At 33.0% G+C, this 13405-nt stretch overlaps 1 protein-coding gene across 1 annotated transcript in view; it reads right to left on the bottom strand.

Moving 5' to 3' along the window:
- Positions 1 to 13405, bottom strand: part of LOC117172902 (protein unc-79 homolog) — a 1455529-nt gene that overhangs the window by 1286620 nt on the left and 155504 nt on the right. The window contains exon 4 of the mRNA XM_033361197.1: positions 1306 to 1467. Coding sequence (XP_033217088.1) covers positions 1306 to 1467 — 162 coding nt within the window. The remainder of the gene's footprint in view (positions 1 to 1305; positions 1468 to 13405) is intronic.

The following is a 13405-nucleotide window of genomic DNA, read 5'->3' as shown; positions in this document are numbered from 1 at the left end:
TCTTCGTAGCAGCAGGTTTTTGATAGTACTGCTATTGAGTAGCAATATAAGTTATAAACTTTAGATAGTTTAATTCAACTATCCAAAATGCAGAGAGTATCTGATGATATCAAAGTTCAAGTTCATCACGCTAGCAAATATCTAGTATCCAACATCTCACTATCGAAGTTGCGAAGTATTAGCGAAAATTCTACAAACTCAATTGATTAACCCATTAAAACTCTAAGGCACTTCTTAAAAGAAGCTAAAAATATTATAATGGAGTTCATGAATATCGCTATACATAGGTTCTAAGTCTTACTTTATGATCAAGGGTCGAAAAAAGTTCTAGTTTTGTGATTCATGTAGTGGAAAACCTCCAAAACAGTATCCAAAACATCGATTTTTTGAAAAAAAAAATTAATTTATCACGTTTATTGTCCACTTACGCCGACTAGTAGTTGTTTTTGGAAAAAATGACTTAAAATTCGTGATCAGCCACCTCAAAAACCCCCAGTAAAGTATTTTCAATGTTTATAAATCGGTTTAAAATCGTAAAACTTGATTTTAATGTCATTTTAATCAAATTTGAAGCCAATTTTCACTTTTCGCGATTTTCTGCCTTTTTATCGCCGTATAGTGGGTTGAAATTTTTGTAAAAAAAAATCAAAACGTGGTTTTCGATGTATTTTTTCCCGTACAATTCGATTCTGAAATCAAAAAAATAAAATTTTTCTTTATTTTTTTTTTTTATTTAAAAAAAAAACCATGAAAAACCCGTAAACCGTAAACCTGTGTAATAGATTAAAACTCGTGACAATCTGTCCCTAATACGAAGAGAAGCTCCTTAATAACGCTAACCCGAGGCTGCAGCGACCGCCAAACGGTTTGCCGTTGTATTGTCGTTGCCGCTTTCTGACGCAAAGAACACTCCATCTATTATTTAGGAACAGAAAAAAAGCAACAAAATTTTCCTGTATACCTCTTCTGTACCCTTATGTACCTTTTGATTATGCGGTAAAAATATTACATCATTGGTGGTGAATTAAATAAATAAACTTGTATATACGTAATTTGCGAGTTTTTAAACCGGAGTCATTCGAAGCGATTATGAAAATGGAGAAGAGGTCGAATAATATCAATTCTTTAGCAGCGGCCTTATAGGTAAGATATTTGTATGTTGGATTGAACGATTCTCCGGTTATAATGAATGACAGTTATTAGGAATCGCTAAGTACTTGCTGTGAGACACCTTCCTTTTAAAGATATTACAGTAAACTTTGAATGAAAATAATCATGAATGGAAAATGATAGTGAAATGCTTACCATGTAACCCAATGTGCACTAACGGTACGACATCCATCAACTGCATTAGAGCATTGTAAAGTTGTCTATAATCCAAACTTGGGTACATAGCCATTCTCTCATTATCGAGAATTTGCGATTGAATCATTTCGAGTGGTGATTCGCGTACCTCTTTCAAGAGTGCTGAAAATATATTATTTTTACCCATGTATTTGTTATAGGTTTTAATTATTCATATTACTTACTTTATGGTGTGAATGTTTAAATAAAACGAAGAAAAAATAAAAAGTATAAGAATCAAACACTATTATTATGCAAAAAATTGTCAATTCGAATTGGGTAAAAACAGTAAAAAACTATAACCGTACTTTTCAATTGGGTGGTGTGGTCATTAAAATATTGAGACGCAAGGAAAAATGTTGCGTCAAAAAAACCCTGTCGAGTTACCATTTATCGCAGTGATAACAATACATAATTAAAGATTTTATAAGTATTTTTTGGCTTATTTTAAAGACAAGATTTCAGAGATTGCATTGATGGGTGGGATGTGACAAAAAATTCTTATTAGTACAAAAAGAAGCAATAATTACAGATAATGTCGGTAAAAGCAGTAAATCTCTAACTTTTTGCAGAATGAAGGATTTTTTTGAGCCAACTATTTTATGAATACATAAGAAGGGCAATATAAGAACAGTTTCGAGGGTTACCTCGTAGTGGCCTTGTGATTAAATCAGTCTGTAGAAACGTAAACATTCAGGGCCGTGTGAACATCAAATTGTATTTAAGTGGTTTACTCAAAATTGAGAAAATAGGAATTAAATTTAAGACAATTTTATCAAAAGATAATTTCTTAAAACACATTTTAAAAAAATCCGCCTGCCTCGCGGGCACATTTTCTGCGCGCGCGCGGCTCGCAAGTTCGAGTGTGCCAATAGAGCACGTCTGTTGGTTCTCGCGATAATATAGTCGACTCACGCTTCGAGCTCGGTCTTGCATATTCTCCCTCAAATTGTATATCATTTCCATAAATGTATATTATTATAATTTATAACATGCATTTACATTAAAGCAGACGTCGTTTCATCCTCTCGTTTAAACAATGCCCATTATTTAAAAAAATGTATTATTAAACATTTTGTTGCAACTTCTTCCGGTTTTTCTAAAACTGAATTTGTTCATTTCCAATTTTATTTCCACGATTTAAACGTGAAACATATGGTTCACACATCAGCCTTACATTTTTTTAACTTCTAAATTATATCCCTAACCCCAGTGACCCACGAAACTCCGATTAATGACTGGTGTGTGTGTGAGAGGGGAGGGGCATTAGGTTCAATCAAGGGTAATAGAAGTTTAGTGTTTTATGCTGAGCAGGTCACCAACCTTCAGCAGTTTTGTGTTAGATGGGAGTTCCTATGATCTCATTTTCACATTCTCGACCCTCCTTTAGGTGCAAAACCAAAAACTTATATATGTATATATATTTTTTGAAAACACATTTATATAATTGAGAATCTTTGAAATACTGTGAAATAGTGTAATGAAAAAATGTAATTTTTTATTTTCCGTTATTTTTTTATGCTGCCAAACTTTGATTTTGCAATATATCAAGCAAATTCAAAAAGTTGTTATGATAATCTTGTAAGGTATTTAAAAAGAAAATTGTTTCTTTTTATGACTTTTTTCATGTCATGTGTTATTTGGCTTAAAATGCTCATTTTAGTGTGTTTTTTTGAATTTTGTAAATGCTATAATTGTGATAAATTTTGGTTCTGCCTAAAAAAGTCATAAGGATAAACTGTTTGCCTTTTCGAATACTATGAATATCCATTCATAAAATTTTTGAATTAAAAAAAAGGTGGTCTTAAGAATATTCAAAATGTGGTCACTTTTTGAATTTGATTCAAAATGGCTGGCTGACGAACTTGACCTTAAGTTTAGGACCTGAAAATGTAATTTTTGATTTTCCATTATTTTTGTATTCTGCTGAAATTTAAATTTTTAATATTTTTGATACTCAGGGGTCTCAAAACGAAAAAATTTGACAAAAACTAGGGGTAGGAGCCATATTTTACACTAATCTAGTACCTTCTCTGATATGAATGTAACAAACAGAGTTTTCAAGAAATATCTAAATTTTCAACCAAACAGTTTCCTTTACAAAGAAATGCATTTTTCACAAAGTAGTTTCATTTTCAAACAAAGTGTTCAATTTTGGAAAAAAACGTAATTTATCAACGAAATATTCAGTGAAATTTTCAGATGAAAAGATGAATGATCTATAGGACAGTTAAATTTTCAGTCTGAAAATACGCATTCACATAAAAAAGTTCATTTAATAATTTTTTATAAAATATTGAAAGTTTAAAACAGTTTAATTTTGCATCAAATCTCGAATTTTTCTGCGAAATTCGCAGGACTTTCAATAAAAAAACAATCTTTTTACATTTCTAGTCAGAAATTAAATTTACAAGTAAAAAAGTTATTCTCAAACAAATAGTGGAATTTTATAAAAAGATAAATTTCGTTCGAAAGAGTGGTGTTTTAGAAGCAAAAAGACGAATTTTCAACACAATAATAAAATATTTTAGTCTTCATTTCATAATAATTCAAAATTGTTTATTTAAACACTAGTTGAAGACTTGTGTACTGTTTATTTTGCGAATAAATTTCCTTATGGTACAGTCTTTAAAACCACATTTCTGTAAAATGCCTTGTCTTGAGGTTCCTATAGTGTTTATAGGGAGTCATGGTTAAAATATGGAGACATGATTTCTACCCAAGGCTCTTAATACGACTGAATTTTACAATTTGGGGAATGATCCCCCACTCATCAACCGCAAAATCTGAATATGCATATATTTAGTTGTTGGAGAGTCATTTTTTAGCTTTCTCAAAGCAATTGTTGCTCTTATGGAGTTTAACACATACTTTCTTCTAAGTTCAATTTTCGATAAGAAGTTATGAACTAATTTATTTAATCTTGGAGTTAGTTGTTCTTCGAGAGTTAAAGATGGATTTTGTCAACTTTTCCTATTCGAGAAATATTATATAAAAATTGTACAATAAGGAGAAGTGTACAAAAAATGCACTATGTGCAGACTTATTGCACGCTTTGGTGAAGTTTGTCTGAAGTGAAATTTTCACAGAGTATAATTTAAACCCATCTAAATAAATTTGGAAAAGAACAGCTGAAATGGTTATAGATTTGTATTAAATAAAGGGGTATGAACAATAGGGAAAACAGCTCAATTAATTGTAGGTTCACCCGTAGGATATACAGATGGAGAGTGTCATAAATAACTAAAGCTAAGTTTATTTAATTTTTAGAAATGGAAATTAACCATTTTCATTTCTCATTTTATTGAATATTAAAGTAATGAAGTAATGCCCGACTGCTCTATTAAGCAGTACCACAGTGCAAGATCCATGTAAGAGAGCCTACTGGGGGCGTTCGTTGGTCGAAAGATTAATTTGCATTATATGCTTACCTATTGAAAAAGCTCAACGCTCCATCCCCCCCTCTAAGATTGAACTTTGAGGGTTTATATTAAGTTCAAAAGGTTCTCCTGACCTTTCTTCTAGGTAGATTTGTTGAAGATTCTAGGCTGATACATATTTCCAGTTGTACCTCGGTAACATGTCTGGTATTTCCATTATTCCCGAAGCTACAAAATGTATAAGAACAGTTTCCAATTCGCATTTTAAATGTACTAATTGATGCCCTTACAATCCCTAACTTATAAGCTATTAAAAATCAATTACTCCCAATGCAGTATATCCTGCAATATGTAACCAAGAATAAGCCTTTTCTGTCCACGCTAATGTTCTTTTCCACTTAGCTATTAACTCTACTTTTTCATTTTAATCTTCAATAGTGGTTCCTAGGGTCTTTAGATTTTCAGGACTTATTTTTGTTTCGATGATCAGTTCTAAAGGAATCTCTTCTTTATCTAGTTCATTTAAAGTATGCATCCAAAGACTGTTTATTAATTTCATTACTTGAGTTTGGAAACTTTCTATATTTATTTTAGTCGTAATTTTAATTAAACATCTGTCTTTGGTTTGCGTTAAATAATCAGGATGGGTTCTTTTTAATTTACTAATTTTTCGTAAGCTTTTATATTCAACAGTTCAGTATGTGAAGTGGGTATGAAAATGGTTTGAGTTTGATCTAATATATTCAAGTAATCGTTTGGTATAATGAGAGAATTATAAAACAATCCTATGTGAAGTATTGGTATGCCTCTAATTAAGTTGTATAAGTTTCCTTCCAGTCGCTAATATCGATTAATGCAGAGAAATATCGTTCTTCCAAAGGCACAGGAAAATTTGTTACATGTTTCTGTTCGCGCAGTGTATTGAACGAAGTACAGTCGAACCTCGGACACTGTAGCTTTGGACACTGTCACGCCTCGGACACTATCGTCAACTGTTTTGCGGACACTGTAAGAATCAGGTGATTAGCCCAAGGCCGACGCATCCGCTAACATTAGTATGCTATAAGGGGCACCCACAAGATATCGTATCGATACGGTCCTGTAACTCGACGCCGATTGGCTAAAGGGTTAGACCATGTGCTATTACAGTGTCCGATAATTCCGATCTAGATGGGTGACAGTGACCGAGGTTCGTCCATCATTAAATTATATTCGTTATTTCCAGATAGATGTGCTCCTTTTCCCAAATTTTAAATTGATTTGCGCTGCTTGATAGTTTAAGTTACTTCTCAGTTCGAATTCATATTTCAGGCAGTTTAATATTTAACTAGTCTGGTTTTTAATAATGTGAGTGATTTCTACATTATCCGATCCAAGTTTTGCCAGTTCTTCGTTATAATATTGATCGTCTTTTTCGTCCAAGACACCAAATAAAGTTTTTTATATATCGCCGATGAAATCATACAGACCGCGTTTTATTCTGTTTAGTTGACCTGTCATAAATATTACATTTTGCATTCTTTGATCTAAATCCTTAATTAGCGTATTCGTTTTTTGGATCCTTGCATAGGCATTTAACTATTATATGTATATAACGTCGCCATTGTTCAACGGTGTTATTTTAAATGACTCCGCTTGTAGATGGGGAGCTATTATTATTACACGTATTATCAGCCTAATCTGGAACCGAAAAGTAGGGCTTAATGTCGGACCTATGATACGATTTACGGTCCAACCCTACTTTTATTTGAAAGCTTACTTGGATCGTCTTATTTAGTACGCTCTAAGGTCCTTTCCACAATTCTTCAAATTATTTCGGATTGAAGTTTCGGATAAAGACTAGGTAATTTCTGTAAATCTTAGGTAAAGGTTAAGGAATTGGTTCAATGTTTTGATTTTGGTGTAACTCAATTCTCTCTAGAGCATTTGCTAGTATTTTTCTGTTATGACACGTTGAGTTTCGATGATATCTTCTAAATCGCTAGTGTCCATGTTTATGTCGAAAATAGTATTAGGTTCCCTTCCCATTTGTAACTCATATGGCGTGTACTCCGTTTGTCGGTTGACGGTGCAATTATAATTCAACATTGCATATGGTAAAGTATCATCTCAATCCTTTTCAATTGCGTAATGTCTAATGAATTCTTTTAGGATCGCATGCATCCTCAAAAACGTTGTCTACAGCGCTTATAACACTGCTGTCGAAGATTTGTCTGGTAACGTTTCAATAGTCAAAAATATCGTCAAGTAATCTTGAACAACTAAAATGTATCTATTTCCTTTCTCCGTAGTTTCATACGGTCCTATTAGATTAATTGAAATTTTTCATTTGGTTTATTAGGAATATCTGGTGTAGTATATTAATAAGTTCCCTTATGTATATTCTTATGCCGTTGATAAGTTTCGGAGTGTTTTCTGTATTCCTCCACCTCTTTCGTCATGTTGGACCATTCGTATCCTTTTTTAATTTTTCGAAGAGTTTTTTCAAGAGCATAATGTCCCCCTAGAATTCCTTTGTGAGCTAGTCTCATTACATCTTGCTTATTAAAACACGCAGGAGATGTCCATAAGACTTATCTTCAAAAATTCAGCTATATCCAAAGGACTTTCGTTTGGTCCAATGTATAGTTTATAATCGTCTGGCGGTAACCGCGTCACGTAAACTTCTTTTATTCTCTTAGGTCCGTATTTTTAAGCAAGTATGATTCATTGACTTCCTCCGCCTGCATCCTATTGCCGTCATCACAAGAAACTTCACTCATAAGTTCGTCAGCGTCCATTTTTTGCATAATATTTCTTTCATAAATAAAATAGTTCTGTTTTGAGTTTAAAAATCCATTTTTTTCACCAAAATAGATCAATTTGAATGAAACAGATGCTTTCATAACCAAAAAGTATGAACTTTCTACTAAAGGAAATGAATTTTCGAACTATAAAGACGAATATTATACGAATAAAGTTAAGTATTTAACCCAAAAGAATGCAATTTATACGAAACTAGATAAGTTTTTAAATTAAACATACATATTAAAAATAAAATATGTAGTTCAATTTTTATACTAAACATATTCAGTTTGACTTTTTAACATCAAAGTATACGTTGAAAAAACGAAGTAAATCTATAAATGTACTTGAATTTACAAAATAAATAGACCAAATATTTTCATTTTTATCAACGATTTTTTTGTAATATTCGAATTTGAGTTTAATAAACTCCATGGGAAATTTCTAAAGTGGAACCAAAAGGAACAGCAGCTTAATTTTATTGTGGGGAATCCGGAAAATTAAACTTACGATTTCTGTTTACAATGTCCAGTCTAAATCTCGCAGGTACGCCAGCCTTCTAAGTTAAGATATAATCCCAGGCGAAAACAAGAAAGCGAGGGGTAACGCGCTGGATGTAATGATAGGGGTAATCTAAGCAGTTAAAAATGCGAGTTGGGCATCGCTGATATAACCAATGGCTTATGCATTTTCTAAAAGAGCCATTTGGGGTCGTTAAAGCGAGTCGAGGTATTGATAGCATTTACATTTTACATAAAGTCTTGCTTACACTATCGAAGTGGACGGATGACTGAAAATGAATAATGGCAAATACGCGTCAAAATGTTTATTTGTTAGAAATGCATTTAGTGGGGGAGCCGAATACAGATTTTTGCGACCGACCGTTAGATATCATCTAAAAAAGAAGTATTGCAAGGCTTTCGCCAGCAGGACAAAATATTTAAAACACAGTAAACGTGAAAGTTCAGCTTATACTATTAAGAAGTGTTTCGCATTTTAGAATGAAGCGTATATTAAAACGAACAATAAAATAGATGCAATTAAGCAAGTAGAACTTTTCCTTTTGCTATTTGTATATTGAAATATACGAATAGAAACTTGAGTCAAACTCAGTTATTTAAAGGAACAGTATTCAAGGATGAACTTAATAATCTGTGACTTTTCCCATTGGTACTTCGACTTTATTTGAAAATAATGAAGAATTAAAAGGTAAATTATCTTATGAAATTAATTTTTGACATACAAACCTTTCTACCATTTGTTAATGTATGTAATATAATTATATATAAAATGTAGGGTTGAAAAAACTCAGCTTTTATTATTATTTTTTTTAATTTACAACACGTTCACAATTAAAAAAACTTATAAGAATTTGAGGAATTTTTGTCCAAGATTCTGTTTCATTAAAAAAATACTTTACAATTATCCTGGTAACATTTTCATTTCGATGAAAATTAAAAAAGTTATATACTTTCCAAAATTTTCAAAATTTTCAAAAAATAGAAAAAAAATATTTTTCTAATAGCTTAAAAAAATTCAGCTCAATTTTTTCATAGATATCCAAGCTATTGCAATACTAAATCGAGTAGATGTGTTGATTATAACTAAATTCCAAAAAGTTATATGATTGCTTAGAGATCCATGAGATTTAATTCTGAATTTTAGCTCCTTAAAAAAATATTTACAAATTATTATCTTAATGATATTTTTCGGCCAAACATTTAATTAATAACCAATATTATCAGTTCTTACAAAGGTCGGCCATATTTAAATAACTTCAAAATGCCGTGAAATGAATTTTAATACTTTTTTCATACTACTTATAATCTTTACAATCGTTATAATCTGGAGGCTTTTAATTTAAACCCATTTAATTATAAATCCTTTAAATTGAAAATTCTGCGACAATAAAGTCCTTCAATGTGATATTCTGCGATTTTGATAAATTTAAAAGGCAATTTTGCACGTTTCAAATAAAAAACAAAAAATTTAAATTATTTAAATGTACAACTATTAAGCATGAAACTCGTTGTTAGGGTTTTCAATAGGTCACATGCAATTATGCAATTTTTATACATTTAACAGTAAAACTGTAATGACAGCTTCAATATTTGTATTTAAAGGTAAATTGTAAAAAATAATATATTTCTTCCGTTTAGACTGAAGAAATGTCAGATTTGACATATTCCACCTTATCGAAAAAAGTGTGCATTAGACTCAACGCAAAAAAACCTTTTTTCCACATTTACAACAATTTTTAATATGAAAAAAAGTTAAATCACTCATCTTTTATTATTCTTCACTGGTAAATGTTTTAAAGAGAAGAAATTCGCTATATTTTTTTTAACTATAGGAAAATTTATTCCAATTTTCAAACAAACAAAAATATTGAATATATTAATCGATTAAAAAATTTTTTCCACGCGTCAGACTACAAAATTTTGGCCTCAGATTTGAAATAAGTTTGCCCTATTGTATTTTTTTAAGGCTTATTCGTTTTAAAAAACTTTCTTCACCTACAAGGAATCATCAAACAAATTTATTTATTATTATTTTTAGTTTTTAACTTATTTTATGTATTCCAATTTTCCTTGAAGTTCAACTGTTTTTGTTTTTTGACTCGTTCAGATAATAATATCAATTTACTGGAAGCCTATAATTATTACACTTGGTGAAAAGACGAAGATGAAACAAAAGGCTGAGGAATGTAGTAATACTCATATGGACAATAACTACTCTTTAAATTCGATCGATACACTAAAATGTGATGGAACCCTAAGTACGGCGAAGAAAATAAAATTAATGTCGCCTGATTTATTCATAAATTCGGACTGAACCAAAGTCAGTGACAGAAAAGCTTCACGTTTCCAGGCTGCTGCTTCAAGAAGTTTAGGGTATGACTTAGAAAATACTAGGCAGTCTGATAAGTACCTGGAAATTCTAAGAGATGGCATTAGTATTCAATAATGTAAACCATTTTCGACGAGCTTGATCCTTCAAATGACGCCTGTCAAAACTTCAGCCATTTATGTTTACGCATTTACAAGTTACAGCACTGAGAAGCGACTTACCTCTGAGTTTTTTTTAATATGGAAAAATCTGAGTTTCGAGTTTTGATCAAACACTACTGTCTTCGCAAGAAAACGATATCCGAGACCAAGGCCAAGCTGGATAAGTACTCGTATTACCCGGACTCTGCACCGTCGATTGGAACGATTCATAAGTGGTTTACCGAGTTTCGTTGTGGCCGTACGAGCACAGTTGATGCTGAACGATCTGGGCGCCCAAAAGAGGTCACTACACCAGAAAATGTCGAAAAAATCCATGATATGATGTTGAATGATCCCAAACTGAAATTGAGAGAGGTAACTAATGCTGTGGGCATATCACTGGAATGTGTGGACAATATCGTGCATTCAGTTTTGGGCATGAAGAAGCTCTGCGCGCGATGGGTGCCGCGTTTGCTCACAGTGGACCAAAAACGAATTCGTGTGACAACTTCCAAGCAGAATTTGGCATAATTTTCGCGTAAGCCGACCGAGTTTTGCGCCGATTCATAACCATGAATAAAACCTGGATCCACTACTACACTCCCGAGTCAACGCAACAGGCAAAACAGTAGGTTCCACCGGGCCAAAGTGCTCCGAAGCGTCCAAAAACGCAACAATGGGTCGGAAAGGTTATGGACTCCGTATTTTGGGATGCACATGGCATAATATTCGAGAACTATCTTGATAAAGGTAAAACCATAACTGGAGCATACTATTCATCATTATTGGACCGATTGAAAATCGAAATCGCCGAAAAACGACCGCATTTGAAGAAGAGAAAACCGCTTTATCATCACGACAATGCACCTGTTCATTCATGCTTAGTTGCACAAGCAAAATTGCATGAAATTCACCAGGCATGGCCTCCAGCAACTATTACTTGTTCCCTAACCTAAAGAGATGGCTCACCGGTAAGCGTTTTTACTCAAATGAGGAGCTCATAGCTGAAACTGAGGCGTATTTTGGAGACCTTCCGATCGAGTACTTTTCGGACGGTATCAAAAAAATAGAAAATCGTTGGACTCGCTGTATCGACCTAAAAGGAGAGTATGTTGAAAAATAAAACCGACTTTGGCCAAAAAAACGTCTCCGTGTTTCATTTTTCAGTGAATTATCAGACTGCCTAATATGTGCATCAGCAGACAGACAATACGAAGAAGCCGAATAAATTTTAGGAAATCATTGCTTTTTAAATACAAGAAAGCTTCGAAGTCCCAGAATTAAAACTAATAGTCCAATGAAGTGGGAGGCTTTTGCAGTTTAGAAAGACACATCTTAAATCTGATCGTCTCTCCATTTTTATATCCAGCGCTGATGTCAATGAGCCGTTAGTTATCCCCAAAATTAAAAGTGGAACTGGCGAAGCTAAAGAAAGTGCCATAATTAAGCTACTTCAAAATTGGGAAATAGAGGAAGGAATTGTTCGTATATGCTTTGATTTCACAGCCTCGTACTCAGGACCATTCAATGGCGCTTGCGGACTTTTGAAACAAAAACTGGGACGCTCGTGGCTCTATTTAGCTTGTCGACATCACATTCTGGAAAACACATTGAAATTAGTTTTCGAATAACGTATGAGGTGTACATTTGGACCAGATGTACTGATCTTTAAACGTTTTAAAGAAAAATGGCATGCACTTGACTGCAAAAACTTTAAATCGGGCATGGACGATCAAGACGTAGCTGAAGCGCTTACCGATAAAAAGATAAATATTATGCAATTTGTCTCTGAAAGACTAAAGGTATGCTTAGCTTGTTGTAAATAGTTTTTTAGTTTACTTATCAGTAATTACTGACTAGAAATAATAGATTTTCATAAAATTTTATTTCTGCTCTCAGGAAAAAGAGCCACAAGCAGAGTACAAAGAGCTATTAGAACTCATAGCCATTTTTCTTGGAGAGAAACCCCACAGAAGAATATACTATCGATTTAAGAAACCTACCCTGCTGAAAGTAAATGGATAGAGTCTCTATCCATTTAAATCATTTTTAATCTTTAAGGCCATTTGATGAGTATAACAGATAATCAAGTCAGTCCTAAGATCAATATTTTTTCAGCCAAATTGCAAAATAAATGTTTGAATAACGCGGGAATCTTTTTCGGGAAATGTTAATAAATATTAAAAAATCGTTTGTGGTCGGTAATCATGCAATCTGTTTTCCCCACAGACCCGTAGAATTTCGAAATTGTCTACTCGCTGCGCTAGTGCTGCTCTGAAACAACTGATACGTATGTCAGACACGTGCTATTTAATGATGTTTATTTACATCAAAAGTGCAAACATTAGGTGTTGAATTATTTCTGTATACTTTTTGTGACCCATTTTGGTTGTTTCGCCCCACTTTACTAAATATAAACCTTATAGTTAGCCCATTGACAAAATAGAAGCGTGCCAAATTTTCAACATGATATCTCCTTCCGTGCTGACGTAAGTTGGGACAGAAAAGTACCGATCTAACTTCTACTTGTATTTCCTTCGAAATTTTGTTTTCAAAATTTCCTCCGAAACAAAGCCGATACATGGACTTTATTACCTCCTCTTTTATTTCCGACACTTTCAGAGCAAAACCTCATTTCGTTTAGACGTAAGTTGGGATAGAAAACTTGAGAACCAGGTTTGGTAATGTGACCCTCTCGTCACACGGCCTTAAGATGGAAATGAAACGAACCGTGTATCCTACTCTTACATAAATGTGCTGATAAAGTGCACAAAATCATTAAGAGGGATGAAGAACTATTCCGGTCCGGGACCAGATGGTATCAAGACCTTCTGGTGGAAGAAATTTTCTTCAAGCTATCAGAAATTGGCCCGTATTTTTACCTCATATTTAAAGTCGGAAGAGCCG

Source organism: Belonocnema kinseyi, chromosome 5 (assembly GCF_010883055.1).
Source record: "Belonocnema kinseyi isolate 2016_QV_RU_SX_M_011 chromosome 5, B_treatae_v1, whole genome shotgun sequence".
Classification (NCBI taxonomy): Eukaryota; Metazoa; Arthropoda; class Insecta; order Hymenoptera; family Cynipidae; genus Belonocnema; species Belonocnema kinseyi.
This window is presented reverse-complemented; position numbering and strand designations above follow the sequence as displayed.